Source organism: Salmo salar, chromosome 06, assembly GCF_965601325.2.
Source record: "Salmo salar chromosome 06, fSalSal1, whole genome shotgun sequence".
NCBI classification, from domain to species: Eukaryota; Metazoa; Chordata; class Actinopteri; order Salmoniformes; family Salmonidae; genus Salmo; species Salmo salar.
In genome coordinates, this window is record NC_138296.1 from 5,065,566 (window position 1) to 5,088,998 (window position 23,433).

Below are 23,433 nucleotides of genomic sequence, written 5' to 3' on the forward strand. Positions count from 1 at the left end.
AAAACTTTCTGCTCTAATTTGCCTGAATTTACGTTGATTAAAAACGCTACGAGCGTGGGATTTCAGCTTCTTTTTCGGAATGACGTCTCGTCTGATATTCACGACTTTAAAAATAAAAGTCCTCTTATTTTACATTTATTTAACCAGGTAGGCCAGTTGAGAACAAGTTCTCATTTACAACTGCGACCTGGCCAAGATAAAGCAAAGCAGTGCGACAAAAACGACAACATCGAGTTACACATAAACAAACATGCAGTCAATAACACAAAAGAAAATACAAATATAAAGGTAAGCTGCTCTGACAGCTGATGCTTAAAGTTAGAGAGGGAGATTAAGTCTCCAGCTTCAGAGATTTTTGCAATTAATTCCAGTCATTGGCAGCAGAGAACTGGAAGGAAAAGTGGCCAAAGGAAGTGTTGGCTTTACGGGTGGGTGTTGCTGTGGTGACCAGTGAGCTGAGATAAGGTGGGGCTTTACCTAGCAAAGACTTATATGCAAGATGGTAATTGAATCTACTACTACTTGCGATACAGATGGGGATTAATTAAAAAAAAATTAAATCCACAAACCACAGTAAAAAGACAAGATGACGTGTCAGTTTTATATTCAGCAGAAAATCCAAAAGTTGACAAAAGGGCTCATTTTGGCCCAAAATGTATGAATGGAGAAATCATAGATAAGAGAAAAATATCAAATACACCATTTCTCACTTGTCACATCCATTTATTTAACCTCTAGTTCATATATGACTGGATAGGCCAAGTGTTATGTCTACCAGAAGGCACTGAACTCAATGCAAGCAACCCCCAACCACCAGAAAATAAATAAAACCATCACAAAGAGAAATTAAAACCAAATATATGACTCATATAAATGATTTACAATTATTTGAAGTGATGAAAAAATAGTTTCCAGTGTGATTTGGCATTGACTTCTCACCTGGGGTTTATTGATTTGTGCAAACCATAGCAAAACAATTTCATAATGGAAAATGTTTTGCAACAAAAACAAGAGTTTCTATTGGACAAATTCAGGTAGGCCCCCCCCCCCCCCTGTTTGGTTCCCAGTAATGGTGTGTTCAAGACAACTTGGAAACTTGAAGAAAGATGAGGCCCCAGGTTTCCCACTTGGAAAGTACGCAAATAACTTACGTTAATTTTAACTCGAAGTTTAAAAAGTTCCCGACTTGTAAACACATGACATCAGAATGACCAGGAGTTTTACCACAGGGCCCGTATCCACCAAGCGCCTCAGAGTAGGAGTAGGAGTGCTGATCTAGGATCAGTTTAGCCTTTCAGATCATAATGAATAAGACCTATATGGACAGATCTCAGATCATTTTTTATTTTATTTAACTAGGCAAGTCAGTTAAGAACAAATTCTTATTTACAATGACGGCCTACCGGGGGAACAGTGGGTTAACTGCCTTGTTCAGGGGCAGAACGACAGATGTTTTACCTTGTCAGCTCAGGGATTCAATCTAGCAACCCTTCGGTTACTGGCCCAACGCTCTAACCACTAGGCTACCTACCGCCCCTCTAACCACTGCCGCCCCAACAATGATGAACAGATCTCAGATCAGCATCCCTACCCTAAAATACTTTCTGGAGACAGGCCTAGAAAACAAACTCCAAGCCCTACACATCACACAGGTACACATTAAGACTAGGAGCTTGATAGGTTGATGAAAATTGATCTAAAAAGAAAAACGGACTGACTATGTTGGACAGTCACCATTCTAACAGTCAGGTGATAAAATATCATTCTAGTTCAGGGGAAAACATGACAAAGATCACCAGGAAATAGTCCCATTATTGACCACAACCAAAAGACTAATACATGTAGAGATTGAGCAGCACTGGGATAGTACTGTTACGACTCCATGAGTTTTTCCTCCTTCCAGAAACAGCTGTAGACCAACTAGAAAGCCCCACATGTAACTGGACGTTTTGGGGTGAATCTCCCATTGACTTCAAAGCTAACTTGTTATGCTAAAGTCCAAGAGAGAAATTAGTCCGTCCATTACATCAGTCCCAGTGGAGCTAGTCCAGGAAGACTCCCCATTACATCAGTCCCAGTGGAGCTAGTCCAGGAAGTCTCCTCCAGTCAGTCAGGTAGGAGGAGGCTGTCCATTACATCAGTCCCAGTGGAGCTAGTCCAGGAAGACTCCCCATTACATCAGTCCCAGTGGAGCTAGTCCAGGAAGACTCCTCCAGTCAGTCAGGTAGGAGGAGGCTGTCCATTACGTTAGTCCCAGTGGAGCTAGTCCAGGAAGTCTCCTCCAGTCAGTCAGGTAGGAGGAGGCTGTCCATTACATCAGTCCCAGTGGAGCTAGTCCAGGAAGACTCCTCCAGTCAGTCAGGTAGGAGGAGGCTGTCCATTACATCAGTCCCAGTGGAGCTAGTCCAGGAAGACTCCTCCAGTCAGTCAGGTAGGAGGAGGGCGTAGTGGTGAAACCCCAACAAAGCCAGATCAGCACAGCAGCAATGGAGGACAGTGGTGAGTATGAGACTGTATGGATGGACACGTGTGTTCCTTACAACACGTTCTTGTCTCTGTATACTGTTGATGGATGGAGTTTCTCACATCCTGGTGTGTGTGTACTGCTCTACGTATTAATGGATGTCTATGTCCCTGTTTGTCCATGTCTCAGGCCACAGTCTGTCCTCTGTGGGGGTCTGTTGGGGTGCTGGGGGTCCCGTTCAACAACCCTCCCTCCTCTTCCTCCTGTAATCCTCTGCTCTTTCCCTCTTCTTCCCGCTCTGACTTCTGTTTCTCTGCCTTGGTCTTGAACTTCAGCCCATGACCTGTAAACCAGACGAGAGGAAATACATGATATATCTGAGAAAGATAGCTGTGTGTGTGTGTGTGTGTGTGTGTGTGTGTGTGTGGACTCACTTGGGCAGTCTGCCACCTCCTTGTAGGCCTTCTTTTTACAGCAGCTTCGACACAGGTTGAATACACACTGATTACCCTACAAAAAGAGAGAGAGGGGGTTAGGGACCTGGAGAGAGTTAGGGACCTGGAGAGAGCGAGGGGGTTAGGGACCTGGAGAGAGAGAGGGGGTTAGGGACCTGGAGAGAGCGAGGGGGTTAGGGACCTGGAGAGAGTTAGGGACCTGGAGAGAGAGAGAGGGGGTTAGGGCCCTGGAGGGAGTTAGGGACCTGGAGAGAGAGAGGGGGTTAGGGACCTGGAGAGAGTTAGGGACCTGGAGAGAGAGAGGGGGTTAGGGACCTGGAGAGAGCGAGGGGGTTAGGGACCTGGAGAGAGAGAGGGGGTTAGGGACCTGGAGAGAGAGAGGGGGTTAGGGACCTGGAGAGAGCGAGGGGGTTAGGGACCTGGAGAGAGAGAGGGGGTTAGGGCCCTGGAGGGAGTTAGGGACCTGGAGAGAGAGAGGGGGTTAGGGACCTGGAGAGAGTTAGGGACCTGGAGAGAGAGAGGGGGTTAGGGACCTGGAGAGAGCGAGGGGGTTAGGGACCTGGAGAGAGTTAGGGACCTGGAGAGAGAGAGGGGGTTAGGGACCTGGAGAGAGAGAGGGGGTTAGGGACCTGGAGAGAGCGAGGGGGTTAGGGACCTGGAGAGAGTTAGGGACCTGGAGAGAGAGAGAGAGTTAGGGACCTGGAGAGAGAGAGGGGGTTAGGGACCTGGAGAGAGAGAGAGGGGGTTAGGGACCTGGAGAGAGCGAGGGGGTTAGGGCCCTGGAGGGAGTTAGGGACCTGGAGAGAGAGAGGGGGTTAGGGACCTGGAGAGAGTTAGGGACCTGGAGAGAGAGAGGGGGTTAGGGCCCTGGAGGGAGTTAGGGACCTGGAGAGAGAGAGGGGGTTAGGGACCTGGAGAGAGAGAGGGGGTTAGGGACCTGGAGAGAGCGAGGGGGTTAGGGACCTGGAGAGAGTTAGGGACCTGGAGAGAGAGAGGGGGTTAGGGACCTGGAGAGAGCGAGGGGGTTAGGGACCTGGAGAGAGTTAGGGACCTGGAGAGAGAGAGGGGGTTAGGGCCCTGGAGGGAGTTAGGGACCTGGAGAGAGTTAGGGACCTGGAGAGAGAGAGGGGGTTAGGGCCCTGGAGGGAGTTAGGGACCTGGAGAGAGAGAGGGGGTTAGGGACCTGGAGAGAGCGAGGGGGTTAGGGCCCTGGAGGGAGTTAGGGACCTGGAGAGAGAGAGGGGGTTAGGGACCTGGAGAGAGCGAGGGGGTTAGGGCCCTGGAGGGAGTTAGGGACCTGGAGGGAGTTAGGGACCTGGAGAGAGAGAGGGGGTTAGGGACCTGGAGAGAGAGAGGGGGTTAGGGACCTGGAGGGGGTTAGGGACCTGGAGAGAGAGAGAGGGGGTTAGGGACCTGGAGAGAGAGAGGGGGTTAGGGACCTGGAGAGAGAGAGGGGGTTAGGGACCTGGAGAGAGAGAGGGGGTTAGGGACCTGGAGAGAGTTAGGGACCTGGAGAGAGAGAGAGGGGGTTAGGGCCCTGGAGGGAGTTAGGGACCTGGAGAGAGAGAGGGGGTTAGGGACCTGGAGAGAGCGAGGGGGTTAGGGCCCTGGAGGGAGTTAGGGACCTGGAGAGAGAGAGGGGGTTAGGGACCTGGAGAGAGCGAGGGGGTTAGGGCCCTGGAGAGAGAGAGGGGGTTAGGGACCTGGAGAGAGAGAGGGGGTTAGGGACCTGGAGGGGGTTAGGGACCTGGAGAGAGAGAGGGGGTTAGGGACCTGGAGAGAGAGAGGGGGTTAGGGACCTGGAGGGGGTTAGGGACCTGGAGAGAGAGAGGGGGTTAGGGACCTGGAGAGAGAGAGGGGGTTAGGGACCTGGAGAGAGAGAGGGGGTTAGGGACCTGGAGAGAGAGAGGGGGTTAGGGACCTGGAGAGAGAGAGGGGGTTAGGGACCTGGAGAGAGAGAGGGGGTTAGGGACCTGGAGAGAGAGAGGGGGTTAGGGACCTGGGGAGAGACGGGTTAGGGACCGGGAGAGAGTGAGGGGGTTAGGGACCTGGGGAGAGAGAGAGAGGGTTAGGGACCTGGAGAGAGAGAGGGGGTTAGGGACCTGGGGAGAGATGGGTTAGGGACCGGGAGAGGGAGAGGGGGTTAGGGACCTGGGGAGAGAGAGGGGGTTAGGGACCTGGGGAGAGAGAGGGGGTTAGGGACCTGGAGAGAGAGAGGGGGTTAGGGACCTGGAGAGAGAGAGGGGGTTAGGGACCTGGAGAGAGAGAGGGGGTTAGGGACCTGGAGAGGGGGAGAGACGGGTTAGGGCCCTGGAGAGGGGGAGAGACGGGTTAGGGCCCTGGAGAGGGGGAGAGACGGGTTAGGGACCTGGAGAGGGGGAGAGACGGGTTAGGGACCTGGAGAGGGGGAGAGACGGGTTAGGGACCTGGAGAGGGGGAGAGACGGGTTAGGGACCTGGAGAGGGGGAGAGACGGGTTAGGGACCTGGAGAGGGGGGAGAGACGGGTTAGGGACCTGGAGAGGGGGGAGAGACGGGTTAGGGACCTGGAGAGGGGGGAGAGACAGGTTAGGGCCCTGGAGAGGGGGGAGAGACAGGTTAGGGCCCTGGAGAGGGGGGAGAGACAGGTTAGGGCCCTGGAGAGGGGGGAGAGACAGGTTAGGGACCTAGAAGTACAAAATTGCGCCAACAGACGTGGCAGTTCTGCTTCTTGCTCCTAAGAATCTGACCTGCATATGTAACACTACTATACACAGTCAGTTAGGACAGGGACTGGGAGAGAGGTTGAACGTTTCTTAGGCCAGGGCTAAACTTCATCTGATGCCCTCTCATCCTACACATGCTAATGAGGAACAGGGTGAAGAGGTCGCTACACATGGTAATGAGGAACAGGGTGAAGAGGTCGCTACACATGGTAATGAGGAACAGGGTGAAGAGGTCGCTACACATGGTAATGAGGAACAGGGTGAAGAGGTCTCTACACTCACCTTTGGATTTCCACACTGCTCACACTTGATGTACTTTGCTGCAGAGAAAACAGAGGTAAAACAGAGGTTATCTACTGTACTGTTTGTGTAGGCTGAGGCTCTGTAGCATTAGAAACTGGGTGGTTCCAGCCCTGAATGCTGATTGGCTGACAGCCGTGGTATACGACGGGTATGACAAAACATATACCAATATACCCCGGCTAAGGGCTGTTCTTAAGCACGACGCAACGCTGAGTGTCTGGACACAGCCCTTAGCCGTGGTGTATTGGCCATATATCCCGAGGTGTCTTATTGCTATTATAAACTGGTTACCAACGTAATTAGAGCAGTTAAAACAAATGTTTTGTCATACACTGGGTGGTTCGAGCCCTGAATGCTGATTGGCTGACAGCTGTGGTTTATCAGACCGTACACCACGGGTATGACAAAACATTTAGTTTCACTGCCCTAATTACGTTGGTAACCAGTTTATAATAGCAATAAGACACCTTGGGGGTTTGTGGTATATGGCTAATATCCCACGGCTAAGGGCCTTATTGCTTCATTAGACTGGAGAGAGAGAGAGAGAGCATAGGTGACTGCAATACTACGAGGAAAAATGACTCACGTTTCTGCTCGGGACAGAAGTTCTTGTGGGGGTTTCTGGCTTTCTTCTTCTGTTTGTTTTTGGAGAGGGCGTCGCTCGCCCCGTCCGAGTCCTCTAGTGACAACGCCCTCTTGTGACGCACTGCCTTCACCTCCGTACCGTTGCTGTTAGCAACCAGATCCTTCGGCCTGGCAGGAACAATGTTCATCCTCAAGTCAACATGTTACGGTTTCTATGTGTGGACTGATGACTGATCTTCTAATCACATTAAATTGTATTGGTCACATGGTCAGCAGATGTTAATGCGAGTGTAGTGAAATGCTTGTGCTTCTAGTTCCGACAGTGCAGTAATATCTAACCAGTAATCGAACAACAACTACCTAATACACACAAATCTAAGTAAAGGAATGTACACAGATCTCAAGTTAGGATTCTCAACAGGAAATTGTCACTCACACTGGTCTGACGTACGGCTGGCAGATCCAATGAGGGAATGGCAGCCCAACCACCTGCCCCGCCTCCTCTCCTCCATTGGTTATCTCCTCCTGCAGAGGTTAAACAAATGAGAAAAGAACCAGTGTCATCATCTAGCTGTGTTGGGAGGAGGGAGAAAAGGGGGAGAAGAGGGGGAGGGGGGAGAAGAGGGGAAAAAGAGGAGGAGCAATTGGTGAGGAAGAGAAACTAAAAAGGAGTAAAACATTTTGGGGAGGAGGGAAGGAAAGGTGAAAAACAAAATTATCCCTTGGTACCTGGCAGTGTAGCTAACCCTAACCCTTGGTACCTGACAGTGTAGCTAACCCTAACCCTTGGTACCTGGCAGCATAGCTAACCCTAACCCTTGGTACCTGGCAGTGTAGCTAACCCTAACCCTTGGTACCTGGCAGTGTAGCTAACCCTAACCCTTGGTACCTGGCAGTGTAGCTAACCCTAACCCTTGGTACCTGGCAGTGTAGCTAAGCCTAACCCTTGGTACCTGGCAGCGTAGCTAACCCTAACCCTTGGTACCTGGCAGTGTAGCTAACCCTAACCCTTGGTACCTGGCAGCGTAGCTAACCCTAACCCTTGGTACCTGGCAGTGTAGCTAACCCTAACCCTTGGTACCTGGCAGTGTAGCTAACCCTAACCCTTGGTACCTGACAGTGTAGCTAACCCTAACCCTTGGTACCTGGCAGCGTAGCTAACCCTAACCCTTGGTACCTGGCAGTGTAGCTAACCCTAGGTACCTGGCAGTGTAGCTAACCCTAACCCTTGGTACCTGGCAGCGTAGCTAACCCTAACCCTTGGTACCTGGCAGCGTAGCTAACCCTAACCCTTGGTACCTGGCAGCGTAGCTAACCCTAACCCTTGGTACCTGGCAGCGTAGCTAACCCTAACCCTTGGTACCTGGCAGTGTAGCTAACCCTAACCCTTGGTACCTGACAGTGTAGCTAACCCTAACCCTTGGTACCTGACAGCGTAGCTAACCCTAACCCTTGGTACCTGACAGAGTAGCTAACTCTAACCCTTGGTACCTGGCAGTGTAGCTAACCCTAACCCTTGGTACCTGGCAGTGTAGCTAACCCTAACCCTTGGTACCTGGCAGTGTAGCTAACCCTAACCCTTGGTACCTGGCAGCGTAGCAAACCCTAACCCTTGGTACCTGACAGCGTAGCAAACCCTAACCCTTGGTACCTGGCAGCGTAGCTAACCCTAACCCTTGGTACCTGGCAGCGTAGCTAACCCTAACCCTTGGTACCTGGCAGCGTAGCTAACCCTAACCCTTGGTACCTGGCAGCGTAGCTAACCCTAACCCTTGGTACCTGGCAGCGTAGCTAACCCTAACCCTTGGTACCTGGCAGCGTAGCTAACCCTAAACCTTGGTACCTGGCAGCGTAGCTAACCCTAACCCTTGGTACCTGGCAGCGTAGCTAACCCTAACCCTTGGTACCTGGCAGCGTAGCTAACCCTAACCCTTGGTACCTGACAGCGTAGCTAACCCTAACCCTTGGTACCTGGCAGTGTAGCTAACCCTAACCCTTGGTACCTGGCAGTGTAGCTAACCCTAACCCTTGGTACCTGGCAGTGTAGCTAACCCTAACCCTTGGTACCTGGCAGTGTAGCTAACCCTTGGTACCTGGCAGTGTAGCTAACCCTTGGTACCTGGCAGTGTAGCTAACCCTTGGTACCTGGCAGTGTAGCTAACCCTTGGTACCTGGCAGTGTAGCTAACCCTTGGTACCTGGCAGTGTAGCTAACCCTTGGTACCTGGCAGTGTAGCTAACCCTTGGTACCTGGCAGTGTAGCTAACCCTAACCCTTGGTACCTGGCAGTGTAGCTAACCCTAACCCTTGGTACCTGGCAGTGTAGCTAACCCCAACCCTTGGTACCTGGCAGTGTAGCTAACCCTAACCCTTGGTACCTGACAGCGTAGCTAACCCTAACCCTTGGTACCTGGCAGTGTAGCTAACCCTAACCCTTGGTACCTGGCAGCGTAGCTAACCCTAACCCTTGGTACCTGGCAGCGTAGCTAACCCTAACCCTTGGTACCTGGCAGCGTAGCTAACCCTAACACTTGGTACCTGGCAACGTAGCTAACCCTAACCCTTGGTACCTGGCAGCGTAGCTAACCCTAACCCTTGGTACCTGGCAGCGTAGCTAACCCTTGGTACCTGACAGTGTAGCTAACCCTAACCCTTGGTACCTGGCAGCGTAGCTAACCCTAACCCTTGGTACCTGACAGCGTAGCTAACCCTAACCCTTGGTACCTGGCAGCGTAGCTAACCCTAACCCTTGGTACCTGGCAGTGTAGCTAACCCTAACCCTTGGTACTTGGCAGTGTAGCTAACCCTAACCCTTGGTACCTGAAAGTGTAGCTAACCCGTGGTACCTGGCAGCGTAGCTAACCCTAACCCTTGGTACCTGGCAGCGTAGCTAACCCTAACCCTTGGTACCTGGCAGCGTAGCTAACCCTAACCCTTGGTACCTGGCAGCGTAGCTAACCCTAACTCTTGGTACCTGGCAGCGTAGCTAACCCTAACCCTTGGTACCTGGCAGCGTAGCTAACCCTAACCCTTGGTACCTGGCAGCGTAGCTAACCCTAACCCTTGGTACCTGACAGCGTAGCTAACCCTAACCCTTGGTACCTGGCAGTGTAGCTAACCCTAACCCTTGGTACCTGGCAGTGTAGCTAACCCTAACCCTTGGTACCTGGCAGTGTAGCTAACCCTTGGTACCTGGCAGTGTAGCTAACCCTTGGTACCTGGCAGTGTAGCTAACCCTTGGTACCTGGCAGTGTAGCTAACCCTTGGTACCTGGCAGTGTAGCTAACCCTTGGTACCTGGCAGTGTAGCTAACCCTTGGTACCTGGCAGTGTAGCTAACCCTTGGTACCTGGCAGTGTAGCTAACCCTTGGTACCTGGCAGTGTAGCTAACCCTTGGTACCTGGCAGTGTAGCTAACCCTTGGTACCTGGCAGTGTAGCTAACCCTTGGTACCTGGCAGTGTAGCTAACCCTAACCCTTGGTACCTGGCAGTGTAGCTAACCCTAACCCTTGGTACCTGACAGCGTAGCTAACCCTAACCCTTGGTACCTGGCAGTGTAGCTAACCCTTGGTACCTGGCAGCGTAGCTAACCCTAACCCTTGGTACCTGGCAGCGTAGCTAACCCTAACCCTTGGTACCTGGCAGCGTAGCTAACCCTAACCCTTGGTACCTGGCAGCGTAGCTAACCCTAACCCTTGGTACCTGGCAGCGTAGCTAACCCTAACCCTTGGTACCTGGCAGCGTAGCTAACCCTAACCCTTGGTACCTGGAAGCGTAGCTAACCCTTGGTACCTGGCAGCGTAGCTAACCCTTGGTACCTGGCAGTGTAGCTAACCCTTGGTACCTGGCAGTGTAGCTAACCCTTGGTACCTGGCAGTGTAGCTAACCCTTGGTACCTGGCAGTGTAGCTAACCCTTGGTACCTGGCAGTGTAGCTAACCCTTGGTACCTGGCAGTGTAGCTAACCCTTGGTACCTGGCAGTGTAGCTAACCCTTGGTACCTGGCAGTGTAGCTAACCCTTGGTACCTGGCAGTGTAGCTAACCCTAACCCTTGGTACCTGGCAGTGTAGCTAACCCTAACCCTTGGTACCTGGCAGTGTAGCTAACCCCAACCCTTGGTACCTGGCAGTGTAGCTAACCCTAACCCTTGGTACCTGACAGCGTAGCTAACCCTAACCCTTGGTACCTGGCAGCGTAGCTAACCCTAACCCTTGGTACCTGGCAGCGTAGCTAACCCTAACACTTGGTACCTGGCAGCGTAGCTAACCCTAGGTACCTGGCAGCGTAGCTAACCCTAACCCTTGGTACCTGGCAGCGTAGCTAACCCTAACCCTTGGTACCTGGCAGCGTAGCTAACCCTTGGTACCTGACAGTGTAGCTAACCCTAACCCTTGGTACCTGGCAGCGTAGCTAACCCTTGGTACCTGACAGCGTAGCTAACCCTAACCCTTGGTACCTGGCAGTGTAGCTAACCCTAACCCTTGGTACCTGGCAGTGTAGCTAACCCTAACCCTTGGTACCTGAAAGTGTAGCTAACCCGTGGTACCTGGCAGCGTAGCTAACCCTAACCCGTGGTACCTGGCAGCGTAGCTAACCCTAACCCTTGGTACCTGGCAGCGTAGCTAACCCTAACCCTTGGTACCTGGCAGCGTAGCTAACCCTAACTCTTGGTACCTGGCAGCGTAGCTAACCCTAACCCTTGGTACCTGGCAGCGTAGCTAACCCTAACCCTTGGTACCTGGCAGCGTAGCTAACCCTAACCCTTGGTACCTGACAGCGTAGCTAACCCTAACCCTTGGTACCTGGCAGTGTAGCTAACCCTAACCCTTGGTACCTGGCAGTGTAGCTAACCCTAACCCTTGGTACCTGGCAGTGTAGCTAACCCTTGGTACCTGGCAGTGTAGCTAACCCTTGGTACCTGGCAGTGTAGCTAACCCTTGGTACCTGGCAGTGTAGCTAACCCTTGGTACCTGGCAGTGTAGCTAACCCTTGGTACCTGGCAGTGTAGCTAACCCTTGGTACCTGGCAGTGTAGCTAACCCTTGGTACCTGGCAGTGTAGCTAACCCTTGGTACCTGGCAGTGTAGCTAACCCTTGGTACCTGGCAGTGTAGCTAACCCTAACCCTTGGTACCTGGCAGTGTAGCTAACCCTAACCCTTGGTACCTGACAGCGTAGCTAACCCTAACCCTTGGTACCTGGCAGTGTAGCTAACCCTAACACTTGGTACCTGGCAGCGTAGCTAACCCTAACCCTTGGTACCTGGCAACGTAGCTAACCCTAACCCTTGGTACCTGGCAGCGTAGCTAACCCTAACCCTTGGTACCTGGCAGCGTAGCTAACCCTTGGTACCTGACAGTGTAGCTAACCCTAACCCTTGGTACCTGGCAGCGTAGCTAACCCTAACCCTTGGTACCTGACAGCGTAGCTAACCCTAACCCTTGGTACCTGGCAGTGTAGCTAACCCTAACCCTTGGTACCTGGCAGTGTAGCTAAACCTAACCCTTGGTACTTGGCAGTGTAGCTAACCCTAACCCTTGGTACCTGAAAGTGTAGCTAACCCGTGGTACCTGGCAGCGTAGCTAACCCTAACTCTTGGTACCTGGCAGCGTAGCTAACCCTAACCCTTGGTACCTGGCAGCGTAGCTAACCCTAACCCTTGGTACTTGGCAGTGTAGCTAACCCTAACCCTTGGTACCTGACAGTGTAGCTAACCCTAACCCTTGGTACCTGGCAGTGTAGCTAACCCTAACCCTTGGTACCTGGCAGTGTAGCTAACCCTAACCCTTGGTACCTGGCAGTGTAGCTAACCCTAACCCTTGGTACCTGGCAGTGTAGCTAACCCTAACCCTTGGTACCTGGCAGTGTAGCTAACCCTAACCCTTGGTACCTGGCAGTGTAGCTAACCCTTGGTACCTGACAGTGTAGCTAACCCTAACCCTTGGTACCTGGCAGTGTAGCTAACCCTAACCCTTGGTACCTGGCAGTGTAGCTAACCCTAACCCTTGGTACCTAACAGTGTAGCTAACCCTAACCCTTGGTACCTGGCAGTGTAGCTAACCCTAACCCTTGGTACCTGGCAGTGTAGCTAACCCTAACCCTTGGTACCTGGCAGTGTAGCTAACCCTAACCCTTGGTACCTAACAGTGTAGCTAACCCTAACCCTTGGTACCTGGCAGTGTAGCTAACCCTAACCCTTGGTACCTGGCAGTGTAGCTAACCCTAACCCTTGGTACCTGGCAGTGTAGCTAACCCTAACCCTTGGTACCTGGCAGTGTAGCTAACCCTAACCCTTGGTACCTGGCAGTGTAGCTAACCCTTGGTACCTGGCAGTGTAGCTAACCCTTGGTACCTGGCAGTGTAGCTAACCCTTTGTACCTGGCAGTGTAGCTAACCCTTGGTACCTGGCAGTGTAGCTAACCCTTGGTACCTGGCAGTGTAGCTAACCCTTGGTACCTGGCAGTGTAGCTAACCCTTGGTACCTGGCAGTGTAGCTAACCCTTGGTACCTGGCAGTGTAGCTAACCCTTGGTACCTGGCAGTGTAGCTAACCCTTGGTACCTGGCAGTGTAGCTAACCCTTGGTACCTGGCAGTGTAGCTAACCCTTGGTACCTGGCAGTGTAGCTAACCCTTGGTACCTGGCAGTGTAGCTAACCCTTGGTACCTGGCAGTGTAGCTAACCCTTGGTACCTGGCAGTGTAGCTAACCCTAACCCTTGGTACCTGGCAGTGTAGCTAACCCTAACCCTTGGTACCTGACAGCGTAGCTAACCCTAACCCTTGGTACCTGACAGTGTAGCTAACCCTAACCCTTGGTACCTGGCAGTGTAGCTAACCCTAACCCTTGGTACCTGGCAGTGTAGCTAACCCTAACCCTTGGTACCTGGCAGCGTAGCTAACCCTAACCCTTGGTACCTGACAGCGTAGCTAACCCTAACCCTTGGTACCTGGCAGTGTAGCTAACCCTAACCCTTGGTACCTGACAGTGTAGCTAACCCTAACCCTTGGTACCTGACAGCGTAGCTAACCCTAACCCTAACCCTAACCCTTGGTACCTGACAGCGTAGCTAACCCTAACCCTTGGTACCTGACAGCATCGCTAACCCTAACCCTTGGTACCTGACAGCGTAGCTAACCCTAACCCTTGGTACCTGGCAGCGTAGCTAACCCTAACCCTTGGTACCTGACAGTGTAGCTAACCCTAACCCTTGGTACCTGGCAGTGTAGCTAACCCTAACCCTTGGTACCTGGCAGTGTAGCTAACCCTAACCCTTTGTACCTGGCAGTGTAGCTAACCCTAACCCTTGGTACCTGGCAGTGTAGCTAACCCTAACCCTTGGTACCTGACAGCGTAGCTAACCCTAACCCTTGGTACCTGGCAGCGTAGCTAACCCTAACCCTTGGTACCTGACAGCGTAGCTAACCCTAACCCTTGGTACCTGACAGCGTAGCTAACCCTAACCCTTGGTACCTGGCAGTGTAGCTAACCCTAACCCTTGGTACCTGGCAGCGTAGCTAACCCCAACCCTTGGTACCTGGCAGTGTAGCTAACCCTTGGTACCTGGCAGTGTAGCTAACCCTTGGTACCTGGCAGTGTAGCTAACCCTAACCCTTGGTACCTGGCAGTGTAGCTAACCCTAACCCTTGGTACCTGGCAGTGTAGCTAACCCTTGGTACCTGGCAGTGTAGCTAACCCTTGGTACCTGGCAGTGTAGCTAACCCTTGGTACCTGGCAGTGTAGCTAACCCTTGGTACCTGGCAGTGTAGCTAACCCTTGGTACCTGGCAGTGTAGCTAACCCTTGGTACCTGGCAGTGTAGCTAACCCTTGGTACCTGGCAGTGTAGCTAACCCTTGGTACCTGGCAGTGTAGCTAACCCTTGGTACCTGGCAGTGTAGCTAACCCTTGGTACCTGGCAGTGTAGCTAACCCTTGGTACCTGGCAGTGTAGCTAACCCTTGGTACCTGGCAGTGTAGCTAACCCTTGATACCTGGCAGTGTAGCTAACCCTTGGTACCTGGCAGTGTAGCTAACCCTTGGTACCTGGCAGTGTAGCTAACCCTAACCCTTGGTACCTGACAGCGTAGCTAACCCTAACCCTTGGTACCTGACAGTGTACCTAACCCTAACCCTTGGTACCTGGCAGTGTAGCTAACACTAACCCTTGGTACCTGACAGCATCGCTAACCCTAACCCTTGGTACCTGGCAGCGTAGCTAACCCTAACCCTTGGTACCTGACAGTGTAGCTAACCCTAACCCTTGGTACCTGGCAGTGTAGCTAACCCTAACCCTTGGTACCTGGCAGTGTAGCTAACCCTAACCCTTGGTACCTGGCAGTGTAGCTAACCCCAACCCTTGGTACCTGGCAGCGTAGCTAACCCCAACCCTTGGTACCTGGCAGCGTAGCTAACCCCAACCCTTGGTACCTGGCAGTGTAGCTAACCCTTGGTACCTGGCAGTGTAGCTAACCCTAACCCTTGGTACCTGGCAGTGTAGCTAACCCTAACCCTTGGTACCTGGCAGTGTAGCTAACCCTTGGTACCTGGCAGTGTAGCTAACCCTTGGTACCTGGCAGTGTAGCTAACCCTTGGTACCTGGCAGTGTAGCTAACCCTTGGTACCTGGCAGTGTAGCTAACCCTTGGTACCTGGCAGTGTAGCTAACCCTTGGTACCTGGCAGTGTAGCTAACCCTTGGTACCTGGCAGTGTAGCTAACCCTTGGTACCTGGCAGTGTAGCTAACCCTTGGTACCTGGCAGTGTAGCTAACCCTTGGTACCTGGCAGTGTAGCTAACCCTTGGTACCTGGCAGTGTAGCTAACCCTTGTTACCTGGCAGTGTAGCTAACCCTTGATACCTGGCAGTGTAGCTAACCCTTGGTACCTGGCAGTGTAGCTAACCCTTGGTACCTGGCAGTGTAGCTAACCCTAACCCTTGGTACCTGACAGTGTAGCTAACCCTAACCCTTGGTACCTGGCAGTGTAGCTAACACTAACCCTTGGTACCTGACAGCATCGCTAACCCTAACCCTTGGTACCTGACAGCGTAGCTAACCCTAACCCTTGGTACCTGGCAGCGTAGCTAACCCTAACCCTTGGTACCTGACAGTGTAGCTAACCCTAACCCTTGGTACCTGGCAGTGTAGCTAACCCTAACCCTTGGTACCTGGCAGTGTAGCTAACCCTAACCCTTGGTACCTGGCAGTGTAGCTAACCCTAACCCTTGGTACCTGGCAGTGTAGCTAACCCTAACCCTTGGTACCTGGCAGTGTAGCTAACCCTAACCCTTGGTACCTGGCAGTGTAGCTAACCCTAACCCTTGGTACCTGGCAGTGTAGCTAACCCTAACCCTTGGTACCTGGCAGTGTAGCTAACCCTAACCCTTGGTACCTGACAGCGTAGCTAACCCTAACCCTTGGTACCTGGCAGCGTAGCTAACCCTAACCCTTGGTACCTGGCAGCGTAGCTAACCCTAACCCTTGGTACCTGGCAGCGTAGCTAACCCTAACCCTTGGTACCTGGCAGCGTAGCTAACCCTAACCCTTGGTACCTGGCAGTGTAGCTAACCCCAACCCTTGGTACCTGGCAGTGTAGCTAACCCTAACCCTTGGTACCTGACAGCGTAGCTAACCCTAACCCTTGGTACCTGGCAGCGTAGCTAACCCTAACCCTTGGTACCTGGCAGCGTAGCTAACCCTAACACTTGGTACCTGGCAGCGTAGCTAACCCTAGGTACCTGGCAGCGTAGCTAACCCTAACCCTTGGTACCTGGCAGCGTAGCTAACCCTAACCCTTGGTACCTGGCAGCGTAGCTAACCCTTGGTACCTGACAGTGTAGCTAACCCTAACCCTTGGTACCTGGCAGCGTAGCTAACCCTTGGTACCTGACAGCGTAGCTAACCCTAACCCTTGGTACCTGGCAGTGTAGCTAACCCTAACCCTTGGTACCTGGCAGTGTAGCTAACCCTAACCCTTGGTACCTGAAAGTGTAGCTAACCCGTGGTACCTGGCAGCGTAGCTAACCCTAACCCGTGGTACCTGGCAGCGTAGCTAACCCTAACCCTTGGTACCTGGCAGCGTAGCTAACCCTAACCCTTGGTACCTGGCAGCGTAGCTAACCCTAACTCTTGGTACCTGGCAGCGTAGCTAACCCTAACCCTTGGTACCTGGCAGCGTAGCTAACCCTAACCCTTGGTACCTGGCAGCGTAGCTAACCCTAACCCTTGGTACCTGACAGCGTAGCTAACCCTAACCCTTGGTACCTGGCAGTGTAGCTAACCCTAACCCTTGGTACCTGGCAGTGTAGCTAACCCTAACCCTTGGTACCTGGCAGTGTAGCTAACCCTTGGTACCTGGCAGTGTAGCTAACCCTTGGTACCTGGCAGTGTAGCTAACCCTTGGTACCTGGCAGTGTAGCTAACCCTTGGTACCTGGCAGTGTAGCTAACCCTTGGTACCTGGCAGTGTAGCTAACCCTTGGTACCTGGCAGTGTAGCTAACCCTTGGTACCTGGCAGTGTAGCTAACCCTTGGTACCTGGCAGTGTAGCTAACCCTAACCCTTGGTACCTGGCAGTGTAGCTAACACTAACCCTTGGTACCTGGCAGTGTAGCTAACCCTAACCCTTGGTACCTGACAGCGTAGCTAACCCTAACCCTTGGTACCTGGCAGTGTAGCTAACCCTAACACTTGGTACCTGGCAGCGTAGCTAACCCTAACCCTTGGTACCTGGCAACGTAGCTAACCCTAACCCTTGGTACCTGGCAGCGTAGCTAACCCTAACCCTTGGTACCTGGCAGCGTAGCTAACCCTTGGTACCTGACAGTGTAGCTAACCCTAACCCTTGGTACCTGGCAGCGTAGCTAACCCTAACCCTTGGTACCTGACAGCGTAGCTAACCCTAACCCTTGGTACCTGGCAGTGTAGCTAACCCTAACCCTTGGTACCTGGCAGTGTAGCTAAACCTAACCCTTGGTACTTGGCAGTGTAGCTAACCCTAACCCTTGGTACCTGAAAGTGTAGCTAACCCGTGGTACCTGGCAGCGTAGCTAACCCTAACCCTTGGTACCTGGCAGCGTAGCTAACCCTAACCCTTGGTACCTGGCAGCGTAGCTAACCCTAACCCTTGGTACCTGGCAGCGTAGCTAACCCTAACTCTTGGTACCTGGCAGCGTAGCTAACCCTAACCCTTGGTACCTGGCAGCGTAGCTAACCCTAACCCTTGGTACTTGGCAGTGTAGCTAACCCTAACCCTTGGTACCTGACAGTGTAGCTAACCCTAACCCTTGGTACCTGGCAGTGTAGCTAACCCTAACCCTTGGTACCTGGCAGTGTAGCTAACCCTAACCCTTGGTACCTGGCAGTGTAGCTAACCCTAACCCTTGGTACCTGGCAGTGTAGCTAACCCTAACCCTTGGTACCTGGCAGTGTAGCTAACCCTAACCCTTGGTACCTGGCAGTGTAGCTAACCCTTGGTACCTGACAGTGTAGCTAACCCTAACCCTTGGTACCTGGCAGTGTAGCTAACCCTAACCCTTGGTACCTGGCAGTGTAGCTAACCCTAACCCTTGGTACCTAACAGTGTAGCTAACCCTAACCCTTGGTACCTGGCAGTGTAGCTAACCCTAACCCTTGGTACCTGGCAGTGTAGCTAACCCTAACCCTTGGTACCTGGCAGTGTAGCTAACCCTAACCCTTGGTACCTAACAGTGTAGCTAACCCTAACCCTTGGTACCTGGCAGTGTAGCTAACCCTAACCCTTGGTACCTGGCAGTGTAGCTAACCCTAACCCTTGGTACCTGGCAGTGTAGCTAACCCTAACCCTTGGTACCTGGCAGTGTAGCTAACCCTAACCCTTGGTACCTGGCAGTGTAGCTAACCCTTGGTACCTGGCAGTGTAGCTAACCCTTGGTACCTGGCAGTGTAGCTAACCCTTTGTACCTGGCAGTGTAGCTAACCCTTGGTACCTGGCAGTGTAGCTAACCCTTGGTACCTGGCAGTGTAGCTAACCCTTGGTACCTGGCAGTGTAGCTAACCCTTGGTACCTGGCAGTGTAGCTAACCCTTGGTACCTGGCAGTGTAGCTAACCCTTGGTACCTGGCAGTGTAGCTAACCCTTGGTACCTGGCAGTGTAGCTAACCCTTGGTACCTGGCAGTGTAGCTAACCCTTGGTACCTGGCAGTGTAGCTAACCCTTGGTACCTGGCAGTGTAGCTAACCCTTGGTACCTGGCAGTGTAGCTAACCCTAACCCTTGGTACCTGGCAGTGTAGCTAACCCTAACCCTTGGTACCTGACAGCGTAGCTAACCCTAACCCTTGGTACCTGACAGTGTAGCTAACCCTAACCCTTGGTACCTGGCAGTGTAGCTAACCCTAACCCTTGGTACCTGGCAGTGTAGCTAACCCTAACCCTTGGTACCTGGCAGCGTAGCTAACCCTAACCCTTGGTACCTGACAGCGTAGCTAACCCTAACCCTTGGTACCTGGCAGTGTAGCTAACCCTAACCCTTGGTACCTGACAGTGTAGCTAACCCTAACCCTTGGTACCTGACAGCGTAGCTAACCCTAACCCTAACCCTAACCCTTGGTACCTGACAGCGTAGCTAACCCTAACCCTTGGTACCTGACAGCATCGCTAACCCTAACCCTTGGTACCTGACAGCGTAGCTAACCCTAACCCTTGGTACCTGGCAGCGTAGCTAACCCTAACCCTTGGTACCTGACAGTGTAGCTAACCCTAACCCTTGGTACCTGGCAGTGTAGCTAACCCTAACCCTTGGTACCTGGCAGTGTAGCTAACCCTAACCCTTTGTACCTGGCAGTGTAGCTAACCCTAACCCTTGGTACCTGGCAGTGTAGCTAACCCTAACCCTTGGTACCTGACAGCGTAGCTAACCCTAACCCTTGGTACCTGGCAGCGTAGCTAACCCTAACCCTTGGTACCTGACAGCGTAGCTAACCCTAACCCTTGGTACCTGACAGCGTAGCTAACCCTAACCCTTGGTACCTGGCAGTGTAGCTAACCCTAACCCTTGGTACCTGGCAGCGTAGCTAACCCCAACCCTTGGTACCTGGCAGTGTAGCTAACCCTTGGTACCTGGCAGTGTAGCTAACCCTTGGTACCTGGCAGTGTAGCTAACCCTAACCCTTGGTACCTGGCAGTGTAGCTAACCCTAACCCTTGGTACCTGGCAGTGTAGCTAACCCTTGGTACCTGGCAGTGTAGCTAACCCTTGGTACCTGGCAGTGTAGCTAACCCTTGGTACCTGGCAGTGTAGCTAACCCTTGGTACCTGGCAGTGTAGCTAACCCTTGGTACCTGGCAGTGTAGCTAACCCTTGGTACCTGGCAGTGTAGCTAACCCTTGGTACCTGGCAGTGTAGCTAACCCTTGGTACCTGGCAGTGTAGCTAACCCTTGGTACCTGGCAGTGTAGCTAACCCTTGGTACCTGGCAGTGTAGCTAACCCTTGGTACCTGGCAGTGTAGCTAACCCTTGGTACCTGGCAGTGTAGCTAACCCTTGATACCTGGCAGTGTAGCTAACCCTTGGTACCTGGCAGTGTAGCTAACCCTTGGTACCTGGCAGTGTAGCTAACCCTAACCCTTGGTACCTGACAGCGTAGCTAACCCTAACCCTTGGTACCTGACAGTGTACCTAACCCTAACCCTTGGTACCTGGCAGTGTAGCTAACACTAACCCTTGGTACCTGACAGCATCGCTAACCCTAACCCTTGGTACCTGGCAGCGTAGCTAACCCTAACCCTTGGTACCTGACAGTGTAGCTAACCCTAACCCTTGGTACCTGGCAGTGTAGCTAACCCTAACCCTTGGTACCTGGCAGTGTAGCTAACCCTAACCCTTGGTACCTGGCAGTGTAGCTAACCCCAACCCTTGGTACCTGGCAGCGTAGCTAACCCCAACCCTTGGTACCTGGCAGCGTAGCTAACCCCAACCCTTGGTACCTGGCAGTGTAGCTAACCCTTGGTACCTGGCAGTGTAGCTAACCCTAACCCTTGGTACCTGGCAGTGTAGCTAACCCTAACCCTTGGTACCTGGCAGTGTAGCTAACCCTTGGTACCTGGCAGTGTAGCTAACCCTTGGTACCTGGCAGTGTAGCTAACCCTTGGTACCTGGCAGTGTAGCTAACCCTTGGTACCTGGCAGTGTAGCTAACCCTTGGTACCTGGCAGTGTAGCTAACCCTTGGTACCTGGCAGTGTAGCTAACCCTTGGTACCTGGCAGTGTAGCTAACCCTTGGTACCTGGCAGTGTAGCTAACCCTTGGTACCTGGCAGTGTAGCTAACCCTTGGTACCTGGCAGTGTAGCTAACCCTTGGTACCTGGCAGTGTAGCTAACCCTTGTTACCTGGCAGTGTAGCTAACCCTTGATACCTGGCAGTGTAGCTAACCCTTGGTACCTGGCAGTGTAGCTAACCCTTGGTACCTGGCAGTGTAGCTAACCCTAACCCTTGGTACCTGACAGTGTAGCTAACCCTAACCCTTGGTACCTGGCAGTGTAGCTAACACTAACCCTTGGTACCTGACAGCATCGCTAACCCTAACCCTTGGTACCTGACAGCGTAGCTAACCCTAACCCTTGGTACCTGGCAGCGTAGCTAACCCTAACCCTTGGTACCTGACAGTGTAGCTAACCCTAACCCTTGGTACCTGGCAGTGTAGCTAACCCTAACCCTTGGTACCTGGCAGTGTAGCTAACCCTAACCCTTGGTACCTGGCAGTGTAGCTAACCCTAACCCTTGGTACCTGGCAGTGTAGCTAACCCTAACCCTTGGTACCTGGCAGTGTAGCTAACCCTAACCCTTGGTACCTGGCAGTGTAGCTAACCCTAACCCTTGGTACCTGGCAGTGTAGCTAACCCTAACCCTTGGTACCTGGCAGTGTAGCTAACCCTAACCCTTGGTACCTGACAGCGTAGCTAACCCTAACCCTTGGTACCTGGCAGCGTAGCTAACCCTAACCCTTGGTACCTGGCAGCGTAGCTAACCCTAACCCTTGGTACCTGGCAGCGTAGCTAACCCTAACCCTTGGTACCTGGCAGCGTAGCTAACCCTAACCCTTGGTACCTGGCAGCGTAGCTAACCCTAACCCTTGGTACCTGGCAGCGTAGCTAACCCTAACCCTTGGTACCTGGCAGCGTAGCTAACCCTAACCCTTGGTACCTGGCAGCGTAGCTAACCCTAACCCTTGCTACCTGGCAGCGTAGCTAACCCTAACCCTTGGTACCTGGCAGCGTAGCTAACCCTAACCCTTGGTACCTGACAGCGTAGCTAACCCTAACCCTTGGTACCTGACAGCGTAGCTAACCCTAACCCTTGGTACCTGGCAGCGTAGCTAACCCTAACCCTTGGTACCTGGCAGTGTAGCTAACCCTAACCCTTGGTACCTGGCAGTGTAGCTAACCCTAACCCTTGGTACCTGACAGTGTAGCTAACCCTAACCCTTGGTACCTGGCAGTGTAGCTAAACCTAACCCTTGGTACCTGGCAGTGTAGCTAACCCTAACACTTGGTACCTGACAGTGTAGCTAACCCTAACCCTTGGTACCTGGCAGTGTAGCTAACCCTTGGTACCTGGCAGTGTAGCTAACCCTAACCCTTGGTACCTGACAGCGTAGCTAACCCTAACCCTTGGTACCTGGCAGCGTAGCTAACCCTAACCCTTGGTACCTGACAGTGTAGCTAACCCTAACCCTTGGTACCTGGCAGTGTAGCTAACCCTTGGTACCTGGCAGTGTAGCTAACCCTAACCCTTGGTACCTGGCAGTGTAGCTAACCCTAACCCTTGGTACCTGACAGCGTAGCTAACCCTAACCCTTGGTACCTGGCAGTGTAGCTAACCCTAACCCTTGGTACCTGACAGTGTAGCTAACCCTAACCCTTGGTACCTGGCAGTGTAGCTAAACCTAACCCTTGGTACCTGGCAGTGTAGCTAACCCTAACACTTGGTACCTGACAGTGTAGCTAACCCTAACCCTTGGTACCTGGCAGTGTAGCTAACCCTTGGTACCTGGCAGTGTAGCTAACCCTAACCCTTGGTACCTGACAGCGTAGCTAACCCTAACCCTTGGTACCTGGCAGCGTAGCTAACCCTAACCCTTGGTACCTGACAGTGTAGCTAACCCTAACCCTTGGTACCTGGCAGTGTAGCTAACCCTTGGTACCTGGCAGTGTAGCTAACCCTAACCCTTGGTACCTGGCAGTGTAGCTAACCCTAACCCTTGGTACCTGACAGCGTAGCTAACCCTAACCCTTGGTACCTGGCAGTGTAGCTAACACTAACCCTTGGTACCTGGCAGCGTAGCTAACCCTAACCCTTGGTACCTGACAGCGTAGCTAACCCTAACCCTTGGTACCTGGCAGTGTAGCTAACCCTAACCCTTGGTACCTGGCAGTGTAGCTAACCCTAACCCTTGGTACCTGGCAGTGTAGCTAACCCTAACCCTTGGTACCTGGCAGTGTAGCTAACCCTAACCCTTGGTACCTGACAGTGTAGCTAACCCTAACCCTTGGTACCTGACAGTGTAGCTAACCCTAACCCTTGGTACCTGACAGTGTAGCTAACCCTAACCCTTGGTACCTGACAGTGTAGCTAACCCTAACCCTTGGTACCTGACAGTGTAGCTAACCCTAACCCTTGGTACCTGGCAGCGTAGCTAACCCTAACCCTTGGTACCTGACAGTGTAGCTAACCCTAACCCTTGGTACCTGACAGTGTAGCTAACCCTAACCCTTGGTACCTGACAGTGTAGCTAACCCTAACCCTTGGTACCTGGCAGCGTAGCTAACCCTAACCCTTGGTACCTGGCAGTGTAGCTAACCCTAACCCTTGGTACCTGACAGTGTAGCTAACCCTAACCCTTGGTACCTGACAGTGTAGCTAACCCCAACCCTTGGTACCTGGCAGTGTAGCTAACCCTAA

The 23,433-nt window shown here is 52.8% G+C and overlaps 1 protein-coding gene across 1 annotated transcript in view; it reads right to left on the minus strand.

Moving 5' to 3' along the window:
- Window positions 1-587: 587 nt before the first annotated feature.
- The window catches only part of LOC123743371 (tRNA-dihydrouridine(16/17) synthase [NAD(P)(+)]-like), a 36,399-nt gene continuing 13,553 nt past the window's right edge, over window positions 588-23,433 (minus strand). The window contains exons 10-14 of the mRNA XM_045719609.2: window positions 6,947-7,035; window positions 6,512-6,678; window positions 5,905-5,942; window positions 2,899-2,974; window positions 588-2,807 (exon numbers count right to left, since the gene is read on the minus strand). Coding sequence (XP_045575565.2) covers window positions 2,650-2,807; window positions 2,899-2,974; window positions 5,905-5,942; window positions 6,512-6,678; window positions 6,947-7,035 — 528 coding nt within the window. The 3' untranslated portion in view covers window positions 588-2,649. The remainder of the gene's footprint in view (window positions 2,808-2,898; window positions 2,975-5,904; window positions 5,943-6,511; window positions 6,679-6,946; window positions 7,036-23,433) is intronic.